Below are 17,161 nucleotides of genomic sequence, written 5' to 3'. Positions count from 1 at the left end.
GGCTGCCGTGGCAGCCGCTGCACCAGGCGGCCTTCGCCGCGCTCGCCGGGCCACTGCAACAGCCGCTGCAGCTGCGATCCATCGCCACCACCGCCCAACCCTGGCTGAAGTGGCAGCCGCCGCGCCCGGCGCTCCACAGCAACAGCCGCTGCCACTGCCCGGTGCCCCAGCACAGCAGCCGCTGCAGCAGCCACCGCCGGTCAGCTCCGGCCCCGCATCTACCGCGCCGGCGGGAGTCCCGCTCCACCAAGTCCAGTCCCCGCCGTCGTCGTCACCGCTTCCGTCTTGGATCACTACCCGCCACGTGTCAGCGGCGGTGAGGCTGCAGGCTGCTGCGCGCGGCCTCCTAGCGCGTCGGCGTGTGCGGGAGATGCGTGGTCTGCAGCTACCGCTCCTCCAAGTTGCCCTTCGCTCGCAAAGGACCTCGATCTCATCCGCTGCGTCGGGGATCTTGGGCATGCGGTTTCCCCCACGGGCGGCGGGCAATGTTGTTTTCCCCGCGGGCAGCGACCTCAAAGTCTGCGACATCGGCGGTTGGGGGGCGCACCCCTCCTCGTCATTCTCCATCGCAAGCCCTCCACTCTTCCCTGTGCGGTGCAGACCAACAGCCGCCCGGCAGGGAGAAGGCATGGTGTCACCGACAGCAACGCACCGCGTAGCACCACTTCATTCCGCCACCGGCCGCCGCAAGGGCGCCTCTGCTGGTCACTATTGCGACTACTTCCAGGTGGTCATACACATGCACTCCTTTTGTCCAGGTGGTGTCCATGGGGTCCAGGTGGCTGTACACGTGCACGTCCGACGTGTGGATGGTGTCCACTTTTTGTTAAGGGGTCCAAAATAAAGCGTCCCAGTTCATTTCAGGTTGAGAATAATAAAACAAGCCGAGATGTAAAAGGCTTGTTTTTAGGTGTTAGGTTTGTGTTGCGTCGAGTCATGGTTATAAGTTGGTTAGGCTGCAGCTCGAGGACAAGTTGCATGTCCAGGTGGGGTGTAGTGTTAGAGTACGTAATGGGCCTAATGGGCCTGTTAGTCTTAGGGTTAATTAGAGATAAATTAGAGATAAGGGTCGCTTGCTTAGGGGTCAAGTAAGCCTTGCTTGGGAGTCAAGTAAACCTCTCTATATAAAGAGAGGAGATGTATCAATCTAATCAAGCAAGAATTAAGAAGGAAATCCCTTCCCTCTTGCCTGGCCGTGGGCAAAAAGGCCCTCGGCCGGCCCTCTCGCGCCCTCCTTCTAGCAGCGCCATAACATACACATTGTAGCAGCAAGGTGGAGTTGCCCCTCCACAACCTTTGTGCTGCTTCACCAACACTCAACGCCATACAACTTTGCGGGTCGAATCGCCATCTGATAGAACCTGCCTGTTAGCATTTATGCACTCTCTTGTCACAGAGAACGATGGAAGCTTGGCGCAACTTCATCCATCCAGCTTTGACTCGATGGCTCGCATCTTCATCGATATCACCATCCTTCTAAAGCATTGACCACAAATATCGAAAGGTGCCCTTCTGAGGTACCATCTGCCCATTAAGGCTAACCTCCTCGTGTCTAGTAGTACTGAAACCGCACCTCATGTACTCGGTTTCAGTTCTACTAAGCCTAAAACCTTTCTATTAACCCCCGCCCGACTATCATCGACTAGCACCACATCATCCACAAAGAGCATACACCATCGGATATCTACTTGTATATCCCTTGTGACCTTATCCATCACCAAAGCAAAAAAATAAGGGCTCAAAGCTGACCCTTGGTGCAGTCCAATTTTAATCAGGAAGTCATCGGTGACGCCATCACTTGTTCGAACAATTGTCACAACCTTATCGTACATATCCTTGATGAGGGTAATGTACTTTGTTGGGACTTTGAGTTTCTCCAAGGCCCACCACATAACATATTGTTTCATCAAATTTTTCAAATGGATATATGCAGCAACCATAAGCCGAATTGAAGGAGACACAAGCAGCAGCCGAAGGAAATATTATAAGAGGAAGCTTTTCCCAAGTACTTTGTTGGTAACGTTTTGATTTTTGCTTGATATACGAAACTCTGACTAATTACCTTTCGTGTTTAGTGCGGCGTTTAGACAAGAAATTTGGAGGCAGTGAAAATAAACTGGTTAGGTTATTTGGGTGCTTTAGATAATGTGTCTATGACAATCAAGTATCCAACCTGCCGATTGTACCTCTGATTTTAGGGGCACCTACAGGTTGAGGTTAGCATGACTAGGTCTTGCAATTTTTCTCCTTTGCAATTTGTTTTTGGTATAACCTTCATACCTAATGGAGACTAGGGAAGGTAGTAAAAAAGGTTCTTAACTCGAAACAGTGTTTAATCACTGCCAAGATGTAAATGCAAAATGTCAACAGTTGAGACATTTATTTATTTGTTGTTATGCATCCGTTCTATAAAAATGATATGTGCATAACCTAAATCATCATGTTCTCATTTTCTTTCAATCATGTTTGTGGTATATTTGTTAAGCTGTTATTCTTATAGAAAAATCTTTGCTCAACTTTTCATTGCAACGCTTGGGGTATCCACTAGTATATATGAGTTACCAAGCCAAGCTCAAGATCAAAGTCAGTATAGTTTCGAGCTCAAGCTGAGTCTACCTGGCCTAGCGCTGCATACTGGCAGCCCTGTGTGAAAGTAGCTCCAAAGTATTTAGTACAACAATAGGGTGAAAAACACATGCATACATACATAAATAATTTAATGCAAGATCGACGAGGAACAATAGAGAGAAGTAAAAGAAGAAGAAAAAACAGAAGTCAAATCTGTTTGACTACTTCTAGATACTTCTACTCCTCTGTCTAGTATTTGCTTTTGTTTTCTTAGCCCTGGCTATTGTTTTCTAGAGTCTTCTAGCTATGAGTAGAATGTTGAATCTCACGTAATGTTTTCTAGGTATAAGTAGAAGTTGAGATGTGAAGGCTTCCAAAGCCCTATAAATAGAGGTCCACACCTCTAGTTTGTAACTCGGCCTATGTACCCATTACCTATAATAGAACTATGTGTTCTTGTCTAAGATCTTGGACTACATCTTGTGCTTTGGGAGTTTTTTATTGACCTGCTGCCATATCGGACTATATTCACCTTTAGAGGGATATCTAGCGCACCAAGTTGAAGTAGTTCTTTCAACACTTGTGATGTACACTTTCCAGCAACAAAGGTGGAGGAGCTGCTCCACAACCTTGTGCTGCTTCAAAGATAATGTGTTTATGGAAACAATTGGTCATTCTTACGGTTCCAGTATTCCATAAAAAATATCCAAATCACATCATTTGTTACTTTCACAAAGCAAGTATTATGTACATAGATAATGTAAAGAATATGCAAGCGCTTCAATATGTAGAAAACTATAGAAGTAAAATAATAGATAAAAGAATCAGCAAGGTATGACAGTCCCAACCTTAACCATGGTATCTCTCATATAATCGTACTCAAAACGCTTAAGCTGAAGTTGCAAAACAGGGGGAAAATCGAGGAAGAGAACGCCCTTTTTTGCATCCTGAAATATCAAGATTTCACCAAGACAATACCAAAATAAATTAGAGAAGAGAAACTGCATTTCTCAAGCTAATGGAAGGTACCCCCGTGCTCATAGATAGATGACATTTTAGACATGCGAAGTGTCTCAAACATGAGATTATGACTGATTCTTTTAATGTGAATATGTTAACAAATTCTATAAAAAAAATGTGAACATATTTTATGAAAAATATAGTTACTATTTCCATCTGAACAATCTAAATAAATTTATGTATGGAGACAAGTAAATGCATTCTTGAAGCAGCACAAAAGGTTGTGGAGGAGCAACTCCACCTTGCTGCTACAATGTGTAGAGCACAAGTGTTGAAGGAACAGCTTCAACGTGCTGTGCTAGATATCGCTCTAGAGGCGAATGTAGGCCGATAGGGCAGCAAGAGTTGAATCCAGAACTCCTAGGGCACAAGATCTACTCCAAGATCTTAGATAAGAACAACAAGTTCTATTATAGGTAGTGGGTACATAGTCTGGGTTACAAAGTAGAGGTGAGGACCTCTATTTATAGGGCTTTGGGAAGCCTTCACATTCTTCTACTTATAACTGTAACACTCTAGAAAACATTATTTAGGATTCATCATTCTACTCGCAGCTACTTATAACTAGAGAACTCTAGAAACAGCAGGTAGGGTAAAGAAAAGAAAGGAAATACTAGACCACAACAGAAGTATCTAGAAGTAGCCAAACAGGTCTTGCATCTGGGTTTTTTTCTCATCTATTGTTCCTCATCATTCTCCCCTGGTTGTTTGGAACTCGCCCTCGAGTTCTCGTCATAGAGTGCTTCTTCTGGATGGTAGAGAGTCAAAGTCTGCGACATTGGAAGTGTTGGATATGCCCATGTCGCTTGGAAGATCTATCACATAAGCATCATCATTTATCTTCCTTATGATAGAGAAGGGCCCATACCTTCGCTACCTAAGCTTCCCCTTAACACCTAAAGGCAGCCTCTCTTTTCGGAGGTAGACCACACCTTATCACCAACTTGGAATGATTTTGGCCTCCTTTTGAAATCAGCAAGTTGCTTATATTTCCGATTTTCTGCCTCCAGAACACCATGAATCTCTTCAAATAACTTGATGTAATTATCAGCAAAGGACAATACTGATTTTGAGTTTCCCCTTGATGGTAGCTTCACCAGGTCCACCACATGTGTTGGAACTTTAGTGCAGACAATGGAAAAAGGGCTCCTTCCTATGGATCTATGCTTACAGTTATTGTAGGAGAACTCTACAAGAGATAGAGCCAAATCCCATTGTCCCTTTCTTTCTCCACAAATGCAACGGATCAGATTACCCAAGAACTTGCTCACCACTTCCATTTGTCCATCTGTTTGTGGATGAGCAGTGCTAGAAAATTTCAATTCAGTGTTGAATTGCTTCCACAAAGTGAGCCAAAATGCAGCAAGAAACTTGCTATCACAGTTTGAGCCGATGGACCTTGGTACCCCATGAAGTCTGACCACTTCTCGAAAGAATAGGTTTGCCACATGATGAGCATCCGTTGTCTTGCGGCCTGGGATGAAATGAGCCATCTTTGAGAATCTATCCACGACCACAAATACAGCATCACTTCCTTGTCTTGTTCTTGGCAAGCCCAAGACGAAGTCCATAGAGATGTCCTCCCATGGAGCCACAGGGACAGACAAAGGCATGTATAACCCTGTGTTCTGGACTTGACCTTTGCAGGTTTGACATATGGGGCACCGCTGAACAAACTTTCCAGCATCTCTCTTTAGTTGTGGCCAAAAGTAGCGAGCTTCCAAGGTAGCGATAGTCTTGTCCCGTCCAACATGGCCACTAAGATCACTTGAATGGAGTTCTCTAATTAGTTTGTCACGCAGAGAACTCCTTGAGATGCACAAACGATCATTTTTGAAGAGATAGCCATCCTGCACCAAATAGTCGTCACCTAATGGCTGGCCCCTGATGTGCTTTACCCAAACATGGCCAAAGTCTTCATCATCCTCATACAACTCCTTTATTTGATCCATGCCTGGAAGTTCAGCTTCAAAAGAAGTCAAGAGACATGCACGACGACTCAAAGCATCAGCCACTCGGTTAGTTGACCCCTTAGTTCAAAAAAGCGTTAGGCGTTAATTGTGCGTTTTGCCACCGCTTTGCGCTTTACTGACCAAAGCGCATGCTTATGCACAGTTATGCACAGATTAAGCGTAGTTATGCGCAATGCGTTTTACCAACGCTTAGAGCCTAGGCGTGCTTAAGCGCTCGCTTAGGCGCGCCTTTTTTAACTATGGTTGTCCCAGATTTATGCACAATGAGATAGTTAAACCTCTTCAGATATGTTGCCCATCTCGCTAGCATGCAGTCAACATGCTTTTGATTTCTAAAATGCTTAAAGGATTGATGGTCATTATATACAATGAACTCTTTAGGCAGCAAATAGACTTCCCAAGTTTTCAACGCTAGTTTTCAACGCTCTGGAAACTGCATATAATTCTAGCTGATAGGTACTCCATTTGTGTCTAACTTCACTTAACTTCTCACTAAAGAAAGCAATGGGCTTCCTTTCTTGAGATAGGACAACTCCAATGCCTACCCCACTTGCATCACACTCCAACTCAAAAGTCTTGTTGAAATCAGGTAGCACCAAGACAGGAGCTTGTGATAGTTTTTGTTTAATCTCATTGAAACTAGCTTCAGCTGCTTCTATCCACTGGAACTTTCCTTTCTTCAAACACTCGGTAATTGGTGCCGTGATTGTGCTGAAATTCTTCACAAATTGCCTATAGAAAGCTGCAAGGCCATGAAAACTTCTTGCCTCGAAAATGGTCTTCGGAGTTGGCCATCCTCGGATTGCTTCATCCTTGGAGTCATCAACACGAATACCGTCACACGTTATGATGAATCCTAGGAAAAAAAAGTCGTGTTTGCAGGAAAACACATTTCTTCAAGTTGACGTAGAGCTCATTTTCCCTTAGTACTTCTAGCACCTTCCGAATGTGATCAAAGTGTTCATCCTCATCCTTGTGGGATAAGAAGGGTCGAAGGACTTGATTCATTAAGCACATAAAGGTACTTGGAGCATTTGAGAGTCCAAATGGCATGACTAGCCCTTCAAACAACCCTTCCTTTGTCTTGAAGGCGGTTTTCCATTCATCCCCGGGTCTGTTACGGATTTGATGATATCCGCTTCTTAAATCTAGCTTTGTGAACACTCTTGCTCCATTAAGCTGATCCAACATATCATTTAGACGGGGAATCAAGAATCTATACCTTATGGTGATCTTGTTAATGGCTCTACTGTTCGTACACATGCGCCAAGATCCATCTTTCTTTGGCACGAGCATGGCTGGTACAGCACATGGGCTAATACTCTCGAATGTGCCTCTTTTGCAGCAATTCCTCCACTTTCTCCTTCAATATATCATGCTCTTTTGGGCTCATTCGATAGTGTGGAAAATTAGGAAGACTTGCTCCCAGAATTAAGTTGATTCTATGTTGACTTCCTCTCATCGCTGGCAGACATTGTGGCTTTCCAAGTATGTTATAAAATTCTGCTAATAAGCCACATACCTTTGCTGGAATTTCAACAACCGGGTGCTCTTCTCCTTTTACTATAAGTGCGGCACACAAATCTGCCTCGTTCAAGTCTTCCATAAACTCATTAGAGGTGTAGGAGATAGTTAACATACTTTTCCCCTCCTCCTTAGAGATATCACCATCAGTTTTATTTGGTAGAATAATGATCTTTCTCTTGTTCCAAATGAAAGAGTAAGAATTTTCCTTGCCCTTGTGTGTAGTATCTGTTGGAATAAACCAGGATGTCCAGTCCGGCTCGGACTTGGAACCTTCACCCGTGTAGGATTCGTATGGTAGTACTAGGTAGCCTCTAGTATATATATATATACGTGTATCCCCTTGTAATCAAATCATCAGAAGCAATAAAGAGAAATACAAAGGCTCGATACGGGCCTTTAGCCATCGATCAGTTTTTCAGTTCACAAGTTACGTCGAGAATCATCGATCGCACACACGTACAAGACAGCCCGGTTTCGTTTGTACGTACGCTCCGCGGCGAGACAAGCACGTACTACAGAATCAATCAAGCTGCTTGCTTGCTAGCTTGTCTAGCTAGCTTCCACGTACGTGTGTTGCTACTCTGGTGATTTGATCCAGGGATCAAAAGCCAACAGTTGGTATCTAGAGCCTCGACGATCTACGATCTACGATGACGGAGAGCGACAAGGAGTCGGTCAAGTCCGACAATGGCGGTTCCAAGGCGAACAAGAACGGCGACAAGGTGAAGAAGGGCGGCAAGTCAGCAACCAGTAGTGGCGGAACGGGCGGCACCAACGTACCGGCGCATCGCAACATCCCCATCCAGTACCCGATGCTCACCGACGCCAACTACGGCGTGTGGGCGGTGAAGATGAAGATCATTCTCCGAACCCTTCGAGTGTGGCAGGCCATCACGGACGACGACGTCGACGAGGAGTGCGACGAAGGTGCCATGGCCGCCATAGCCCAGTCTGTGCCGGATTCCGTGCTGATGACATTGGCGGAGTTCGAGACAGCAAGAGAGGCATGGAACACACTCAAAGAGATGAGGACCGGAGAAGATCGCGTCACCAAGGCTCGGGCACAAGTGCTGAAACGCCAATTTCAAAAGTTGCAAATGGAGGAAACTGAATCGGTGAACGACTATGCCATGCGTCTAACTACTTTGGTGGGAGAAATCCACGCGCTTGGTGCGAAGCTCGAGGAGACCGAGATTGTGGAGAAGTTTTTTAGTTCGGTGACTGATAAATTCACGTACATCATCGGCACACTCGAGCAGCTTTACGACATCGACGACATGACCATAACGGAGGCGATCGGACGCTTGCGGACATGGGAAGAAAATGCTCGAGGTTGTCGGCAAGGCAAAGGAGGAGGTAGTGACCAACTCATGTACTCGCGCACAGATTGGGAGTCCCCAAGTAGCAAAGGAAGGCGCAACGTCGGCGAAGGCTCAAACAACGCGAAGAGAGGCGGACAAACCATTAAAGGCAAAGGAAAAGGCAAGCCACAAGGTCGTGGTAAGGCGGACCGATCTAAAGAGCGGAAACCACGAAACTTGGATATGTCCGAGGTCAAGTGCTATAACTGCAATGAGATGGGTCACTTTGCAAAGGATTGTCCGGTGCCTAACAAGAGGGAGATCAAGGCAATTTGGCGAAGCAGGAAGACGAACGTCCAGATCTTCTGATGGCCGAAGTTTGTGATCTCGTGGAGCCTAACAAGCGCGACATCAAGGCAAATTTGGCGAAGCAGGAAGACAAACGTCCAGGTCTTCTGATGGCTAAAGTTTGTGATCACGTCCAAACGGTGGTTGTGAAACCAAGTCGAAAGGTGCTACTTCATGAGAAGAAAGTAATACCGAAGTTATCCGGAAACCAGAACGTGTCGTGGCATCTAGACACCGGTGCCAGTAACCACATGATGGGGTGCAAGGAGAAGTTCCTCGAGCTGGAATATGATGTTCAAGGCTCGGTCAAGTTCGGTGATGGTTCAAATGTGGAGATTTGCGGACAAGGTTCTTTCCTCTTCGAGGGTCTCAAAGAACATCGCATACTCACCGGAGTGTACTACATCCCACGGCTTCGCAACATCATCATCTCTGTCGGGAAACTTGACGAGAATGGATGCAAGGTGGATATTGAGAACGGAGTGATGACAATCTTCGACAACCTCTGAAACGTGCTAGCACGTGTGAATCGCACGCGAAACATGCTCTATATTCTCAACCTTGATCAATCTCAACCGGAGTGTTGGCTTGCCAAGAGTGATGATGATTCGTGGTTATGGCATGCTAGATTTGGACACGTTAACTTCTACGCCTTGAAGAAGATGTCGAAGATGGAGATGGTATCTGGGATGCCGTTTATCGACCATGTTGACCTAGTATGTGATGGGTGCTTGGTTGGAAAACAGCACCGTAGGCCGTTCCCTGCTCAGTCTACCTATCGTGCAAGTGATGCACTCGAGCTGCTCCATGGTGATCTATGTGGCCCTATCACCCCAGCAACTCACGGAGGAAAGAAGTACTTCTTCCTTGTGGTAGATGACTACTCGAGATACATGTGGGTCGTTCTCCTACGATCTAAAGATGAGGCATCTGAAGCGTTCAAGAAGCTGAAGGCTGCAACGGAGATGGGACACAAGCTGAAGGTTCGCGCTCTACGGACATATCGCGGCGGAAAGTTTACGTCAAACGAGTTCAACGACTACTGCGAGAAGATTGGCATAAAAAGGTTCCTCACGGCACCTTATACGCCACAGCAGAACGGGGTTGTTGAAAGGCGCAATCGAACCGTCGTTGACATGGCGAGAAGTTTACTCAAGAGCAAGAACTTGCCGGGGACATTTTGGGAAGAAGTTGTCTCGACTGCGGTCTATCTTCTCAATCGGGCTCCAACGAAGGCGGTGATAGGCAAGACTCCGTATGAAGCAATTTACGGACGTAAGCCGAATGTGTCTCATCTACGGACGTTCGGGTGCGTGGCGCATGTGAAGACGGCGGAGCCGCATCTCTCAAAGCTTGCTGATCGTAGCACCAAGATGGTGTTCATCGGATACGAGAGGAGTTCTGGCACCAAGGCATACCGCTTCTACGATCCACGAACCAAGCGTCTACGGATTTCACGTGACATCGTGTTTGAGGAAAACCAAGCGTGGAATTGGAGCGCAGCAGCCGACGATGCTCCAAACGGTAATATATTCACAGTTGAATTTCCAGCTGATGATGATGCATGGGAAGACGTCCAGGTGGTTGGCAAGACACCCAACCAAGGTGACCGCAATGGCAGTGACCACCATGGTGCCGACACTGACAACGACGCGCATGGATCGCAAGGTGATAGCGACAACGACGCGCACGACACTGGCGGAGATCTCGACAATGAGGCGCATAGTGATGATGACAATCAAGATGATGGTCACGATCACGACGACTACGCCGACGACGCGGATGCCAACGACCCGGCATCTACCACGCACGAGACTCAACGGTCTTCCTCAAGTGCATCGACGCCGACACAATTTGTGTCGCCCCCTTCGCAAGCCAGAACGGATTTTTCCGGGCCTCGTCGCTACAAGCCCCTCAAGAAAGTCTACAAGTACGCAAAGCCAGTTACACTCGAGTACTCCGATTTGTGTTTACTCGGAGTTGAGGAGCCTGCGAACTTCGTAGAGGCAAGCAAAAGTTCAAGTTGGATGCACGCCATGGATGAGGAGATGAAGGCGATTGAGAGCAATGGCACGTGGACTTTGGTAACCCGACCTACGAACCAAAAGGCCATAGGTTTGAAGTGGGTTTACACGTTAAAGAAGGACACGAAGGGTACCGTTGTGAAGTACAAGGCAAGACTCGTCGCAAAGGGTTAAGTACAACGTGAAGGAGTTGACTATGAGGAGGTGTTTGCACCGGTTGCTCGAATCGAGACGGTGAGAGTGCTCCTAGCTTTGGCAGCAAAAGAGGATTGGAAGGTTCATCATATGGATGTGAAATCCGCTTTCCTCAACGGCGACCTCAAAGAAGAAGTGTACGTGGAACAACCCCTCGGCTACGAGAAGAAAGGCGAAGAAGGGAAAGTTTACAAGCTCAAGAAGGCACTTTACGGGTTGAAGCACGCGCCAAGAGCTTGGAACGCAAAGTTAGACCGAAGTTTGATCTCGCTCGGGTTCAAGAGATGTCCCCTCGAGCACGCGGTCTATACAAAGAACTCCAAATGATCAAACCTGCTAGTTGGAGTTTATGTCGACGATCTGATTATCACCGGAGATAGCGCGCAAGAAATTGAACATTTCAAGGCGCAGATGAAGAAGTTCAGCATGAGCAATCTGGGATTACTCAGCTATTACTTGGGCATCGAAGTGAAGCAAAGCTCCGGAGAGATTTCCCTATGTCAATCGGCTTACGCGGTCAAGTTATTGGACAAGTGTGGCATGACAGATTGCTACGAGACACAAGCTCCAATGGACCAACGTCACAAATTGAGCAAGCGTAGCTCAAATCCGCCGGTGGACGCCACAATGTATCGAAGCGTTGTGGGCAGCCTAAGATATTTGGTGCATACCCGACCTGACTTGGCTTATTCTGTCAGGATCGTGAGTCGTTTCATGGAGAATCCGACAACCGAACACATGAGCGCGGTCAAGCAAATCTTGTGCTATGTGAAAGGCACTATTAATCTTGGTTGCACGTACAGAAAGGGAAATGAAGGATTGGTCCTTCGTGGATACTCAGATAGTGACATGGCAGGTGATGTGGATGACCGAAAAAGCACAACGGGCATGGTATTCTACCTTGGCCCAAATCCTATCAGCTGGAATTCTCAGAAGCAAAAGGTGCTTGCGCTGTCTTCATGCGAGGCAGAATACATAGCGGCAAGCACGGTGGCTTGTCAAGCAGTGTGGCTGAGAAGACTCCTAGCTGATCTTGCAAAGCGGGAGGTGCAGAAGGTGTCATTGAAGATCGACAACCAAGCTGCAATCTCATTGTGCAAGAATCCGGTTCATCACGAGAGGAGCAAGCACATAGACACCCGGTTCCACCACATCCGGAAGTGCATTGAGGAAGGGATGACCGAGGTCCAGCACGTGAACACGAAAGACCAGCTTGCCGATATTCTTACGAAGTCTCTCGGACGACAAAAATTCTTAGAGATGCGAGAAAGGATCGGCGTCCAAACTATAAAGTGAGGACATCATGTTTAGGGGGGTGAATGTTGGAATAAACCAGGATGTCCAGTCCGGCTCGGACTTGGAACCTTCACCCATGTAGGATTCGTATGGTAGTACTAGGTCGCCTCTAGTATATATATACGTGTATCCCCTTGTAAACAAATCATCAGAAGCAATAAAGAGAAATACAAAGGCTCGATACGGGCCTTTAGCCATCGATCAGTTTTTCAGTTCACAAGTTACGTCGAGAATCATCGACCGCACACACGTACAAGACAGCCCCGGTTTCGTTTGTACGTACGCTCTGCGGCGAGACGAGCACGTACTACAGAATCGATCAAGCTGCTTGCTTGCTAGCTTGTCTAGCTAGCTTCCACGTACGTGTGCTGCTACTCTGGTGATTTGATCCAGGGATCAAAAGCCAACAGTATCCACATCAAATTGCCAAGGTCTCCCAAGAAGAACATGGCTGGCATCCATCATAACCACATCACACAACACATCTGAGCGATAGTGCGTGCCCAAAGAAAGTGGCAGGTTGCATTGTTTGGTGATCCCCATATTCACTCCTTTCTTGATCCACCCAATAGTGTAGGGGTTTGGATGATCATGAGTATCAAGCTTTAATTGGTTCACCAACTTCTGGGAGATAAGATTCTCGCAACTGCAACTACCAATTACTAATTTGCATACCTTGCCATTCGCCGTGCATTTGCTCTCAAATATTTTCTTCTGTTGTGTGTCGCCAGGTTGTGGTGTGGAACATAGGAGACGCTGAATCACACATAACACCTCTTCACCTTTTTCTTGACAAACCTCTTGCCCCTCTACATCTTCAGATTCGTATTCTTCCTCATCGTCTTAGATGAGTCTTCGGTATGAGGATATGGAGTGTATGGAGCCTTAGTTGCCTTTCTTGTCCTCACAAACCTCTCGGCCTTTAAGGCTAGAGCTTGTGCTTGATCGATGGACCAGATTTGTTGCATCATCAATCGATCTTCAATAGCATCATTGAGACCATTGATGACCTTGCAACTTGTTGATCTTCAGTTTCAGCAAGGTTGCACCTCACTTGTAGCCTTAGAAACTCCTCCGTGTAATCTGAAACAGTTCTATTTCCTTGAGCATAATTTTGAAATTGGATAAATAGGATATGGTCATAATCAGCGAGCAAAAATCTCCCTTTCAAGAGACCTTTCATTTGCCGCCAAGTTCTCACATGAGGTTCTCCTCTCAACCTGCGCTCTTCTTGAACACGATGCCACCATGCACCGACTCCTTTCAGCTTGTATGCGACCAAAGGAACTCTACGATCTTCCGGAACCTCCATGACCTCAAAGAAAGTCTCCACTTCATATAACCAATCTAGGCACCCTTCAATATCAACATTTCCATTAAAAGTTGGGATGTCAACTTTCACCTTGTATGTATCCCTTGCATATGTAGGGTTGGGTACTCTCCGATATGCATAGAGATCAGCTTCTTCAAGGGCTTCATCATATTCTTCACCTTCAGAAGTTTCAACATAAAATGGCCTTCTTGAAGCACGTTGAACAGCATGTTGTTGTGGCGGTCTTGCTCCAAGATTACCTCTCCTTTCTTGAACATCTTCACCTTTAGATGAATCTCTTTCATTGGCAGCAGGGGGGGCACTCTTTCTTATCATCTCAACCAGCTGGTCAAGTCTCCGATTAAGATCTTCACGCAGCTCTTTGATTTATTGTTCTGCAGCATCCATCCTCTTCTCCAATTGCTCCATTGCTTGCTGCAGCTTGCTCTCGAAGAGGACAGCAAGAACTAGTATGGGTCACCGAGGCTCTGATGCAACCTGAAGCAGCACAAAAGGTTGTGGAGGAGCAACTCCACCTTGCTGCTACAATGTGTAGAGCACAAGTGTTGAAGGAACAGCTTCAACGTGCTGTGCTAGATATCACTCTAGAGGCGAATGTAGGCCGATAGGGCAGCAAGAGTTCAATCCAGAACTCCTAGGGCACAAGATCTACTCCAAGATCTTAGATAAGAACAACAAGTTCTATTATAGGTAGTGGGTACATAGTATGGGTTACAAAGTAGAGGTGAGGACCTCTATTTATTGGGCTTTGGGAAGCCTTCACATACTTCTATTTATAGCTGGAACACTCTAGAAAACATTATTTAGGATTCACCATTCTACTCACAGCTACTTATAACTAGAGAACTCTAGAAACACCAGGTAGGGTAAAGAAAAGAAAGGAAATATTAGACCACAACAAAAGTATCTAGAAGTAGCCAAACAGATCGGGCGTCTGTTTTTTTTTTCTCATCTATTGTTCCTCATCAATTCTTTCCAAAACATCATCTATTTCTGAGGTTGTGTATGGTATGCAGATTCACACGACACAGTTCCAATCAAGATCTTCATAAAAGCACCAATTCAAGTTTCAAATTACAGCTTAATGGAAAAAAGAATATGTGGTGTGTGTACCTGTAAACCATGATTCTCTGCATGATACTTGTTATCACCCTCGAGACGCTCAACCTCAACATATTTATCGAACGATGCATACACGTCAGGACAACCTTTGACATCAAGTTGAAGGTCTGCAAGGAAATAATACAGCATTATCTCAGCTATAAAGATCAAAACACAGCTAATGGGAACCTGGTACCAAGATAATGTGTAGTTACGTACCATAAAAGGACTCTTTCCTGTTAGATTTATAGTCCACGTTCATACACTCAATATAATTAATGTGGTGACCTTCAAATAATTGCTCGATTGTTCCTTCTACAACAGTTCCCTAGGGAGAAAGTTAAGTTAATAGAAGCCCGTATGCTCCAAATAGGAAGCCTTACACTAAATTCATTACCTTCATCTTATCTTCAAGTTTCTCACAGAGAACTCTGTTGAGCTCTTGTACATCATGCTGCATGAAGGAATCATATGTGTCCCATCCAAAAGATTTCGTCAACTCTTTTGTAGCTACACTGTTGTCACTGTACTGGAGCTTATAAAAAAGGCTTTGCAGCGCCAAGGGAATACTTCCAGATGGCATGTCGTTTTCGGTGGTTGGCATATGATACACAGCCTGCGAGAAAACCTCAGTTAGTCGACTAGTACAGAGAACAATAATGCCTAGAACGTTACAATGCATAAACCAGACCTTTCTGAAGTATGGTATGTGGTACAATGTTTGTAGAAGAGAGTTCATATAACAGGTCGCTCCTTGGTTTTTCAAACCAACATAACCTGTTTCCTTTTTTGAGTCATATGTCCAATAGTCAACCATTTTGCGGACAGCAACCTCTGCCTCCACAACAATAGTATCATTCACAAGGTAACCTCTACTTGGATCATATAGCTCACTCAAAGGCATAAAAGAAGTGAAACCCCAATCACTCTCACGTGCACTAAATTGATGTTGAGTATCTGCCAGACAGAGAAGAATAGTGCATTAGAGATGCATTTATACCATAGAAATTATACATTGGCAAACAGAAAGAAGAGCAAGCAGCAGTACTCAGAATCAGTAGATCAAGTTCAAATATCCTTCCTAATTAGTCCCTCAGTTCCAAAATATGAGGTGTATTAGTTTTTTTCAAAAGTCAAACATATATATATTTGACCAAGTTACAGAAAAGAGTATCAATATCTGCGGTACCAAATTTAAACTATTAGATCCATCACAAAAGTATTTCATATTTTATTTATTTTGTATTGTAAATGTTGATATTTTATTCTATAATTTTTGTCAAACATATATAAGTTTGACTTGCACGATAACTGATGCACCTTATTTTCAGCTATGAAGATGAACAAACAAAAGATGTCGCATGGCATTTAAAAGCATGGGGGTCACAACCCAGACTTAATTTTGGGGAGTGAAGCAACATGTGACCGAATGTTCAAACAGTAAATCTAAACAAAGCTAGACTAAAATTGAAACTGTGAGCCTGTGAGGAATTCATTGTTTAAGACAGAACAGCGTCTAAATGCGATTGATTGCTATTTTATGCTACGAAACCCTGGAGTTTTTCAATAGTAGTAGTAGTTTTGCATACAGAGACAGTTTAGTGGAGACTAGAATAGTGCTAGCACTCCTTTACAGTTCACTCAAGTTTAAGTGCAAATCTACGTAATGCAGGGTTATGTACAGCATGAAGAAGGAATACACCTTTTCGTGTCGTATACTTCTGATCAATCTGGTTTACAACAGATAAGCTAAACTGGGCAGAACGGCTCCAACCATATGGGAGATTGGCCGAGTCAGCGACGTCCAAGTACATTGACAGGTGCTCCACATTATTCCCCTTGGGGAAAATAAGAACACGCCTGCATCAGAGCCACAGACGTTACCAAGTTAAAACATTCTGAAAAGTCGTAGCAGCTGCAGCTAGTATAAGGCTCAGTTTGTGGTTGCTGAACTGGGCTTATTTTATAATCAGCTGTGCAAAAATACACGGAACTAGAGATAAGTTGGTTAAACAAACACCAAACTAGGCAAAAGCTGGTTGGGTGGGCTGGGTTATCATAATACACCGCAATGCCAACACACGGATATGTGAAGAGACATAGGAGCTCACCATTTGTACCCACCGACGACAAACACATCAGAGTAGTGCTTCTTCCCGTTGAGCCGGGTAAAACTTGCGATTGTCCAAGTGAACCGCGATGTCTGTGGGTCCTCAGAAGGCTGGCTCTCGGCTGTGCTTACCGCTTCCGTCTGTGCCACCACTGCTACCATAGACACCAGAAGCCCCGGATTACGAACAATCCAAACGGGCATACCCAGCACCACACATTCCCGAATCATGCTACGAATCAGGATGAAGCAAAGCACATGATACCTTCCATGGGCTGGGCAGTGTCTGCATCGGCGGTGGCTACCTCCTGGTGGGGAACAAGCATCTCGCCGTTCTCCTGCGAGGTAGGAGAAGCAACGGCAAG

At 45.5% G+C, this 17,161-nt stretch overlaps 1 protein-coding gene across 4 annotated transcripts in view; it reads right to left on the bottom strand.

The window, feature by feature from the left end:
• The window catches only part of LOC119296085 (ubiquitin carboxyl-terminal hydrolase 12-like), a 50,612-nt gene that overhangs the window by 32,382 nt on the left and 1,069 nt on the right, over nt 1–17,161 (bottom strand). For 2 of the 4 annotated variants that reach the window (XM_037574489.1, XM_037574491.1), the window contains exons 2-9: nt 17,062–17,134; nt 16,798–16,951; nt 16,389–16,546; nt 15,378–15,643; nt 15,084–15,302; nt 14,906–15,014; nt 14,699–14,814; nt 3,417–3,515 (exon numbers count right to left, since the gene is read on the bottom strand). In XM_037574489.1, the coding sequence (XP_037430386.1) occupies nt 3,417–3,515; nt 14,699–14,814; nt 14,906–15,014; nt 15,084–15,302; nt 15,378–15,643; nt 16,389–16,546; nt 16,798–16,951; nt 17,062–17,134 (1,194 nt within the window). The remainder of the gene's footprint in view (nt 1–3,416; nt 3,516–14,698; nt 14,815–14,905; nt 15,015–15,083; nt 15,303–15,377; nt 15,644–16,388; nt 16,547–16,797; nt 16,952–17,061; nt 17,135–17,161) is intronic. The other 2 variants (XM_037574490.1, XM_037574492.1) reach the window with 2 other exon arrangements.

Source organism: Triticum dicoccoides, chromosome 4B (genome assembly GCF_002162155.2).
Source record: "Triticum dicoccoides isolate Atlit2015 ecotype Zavitan chromosome 4B, WEW_v2.0, whole genome shotgun sequence".
Lineage (NCBI taxonomy): Eukaryota > Viridiplantae > Streptophyta > Magnoliopsida > Poales > Poaceae > Triticum > Triticum dicoccoides.
Note: the sequence above shows the minus strand (reverse complement) of the source record. Positions and strands in the feature narration are given on the sequence as shown.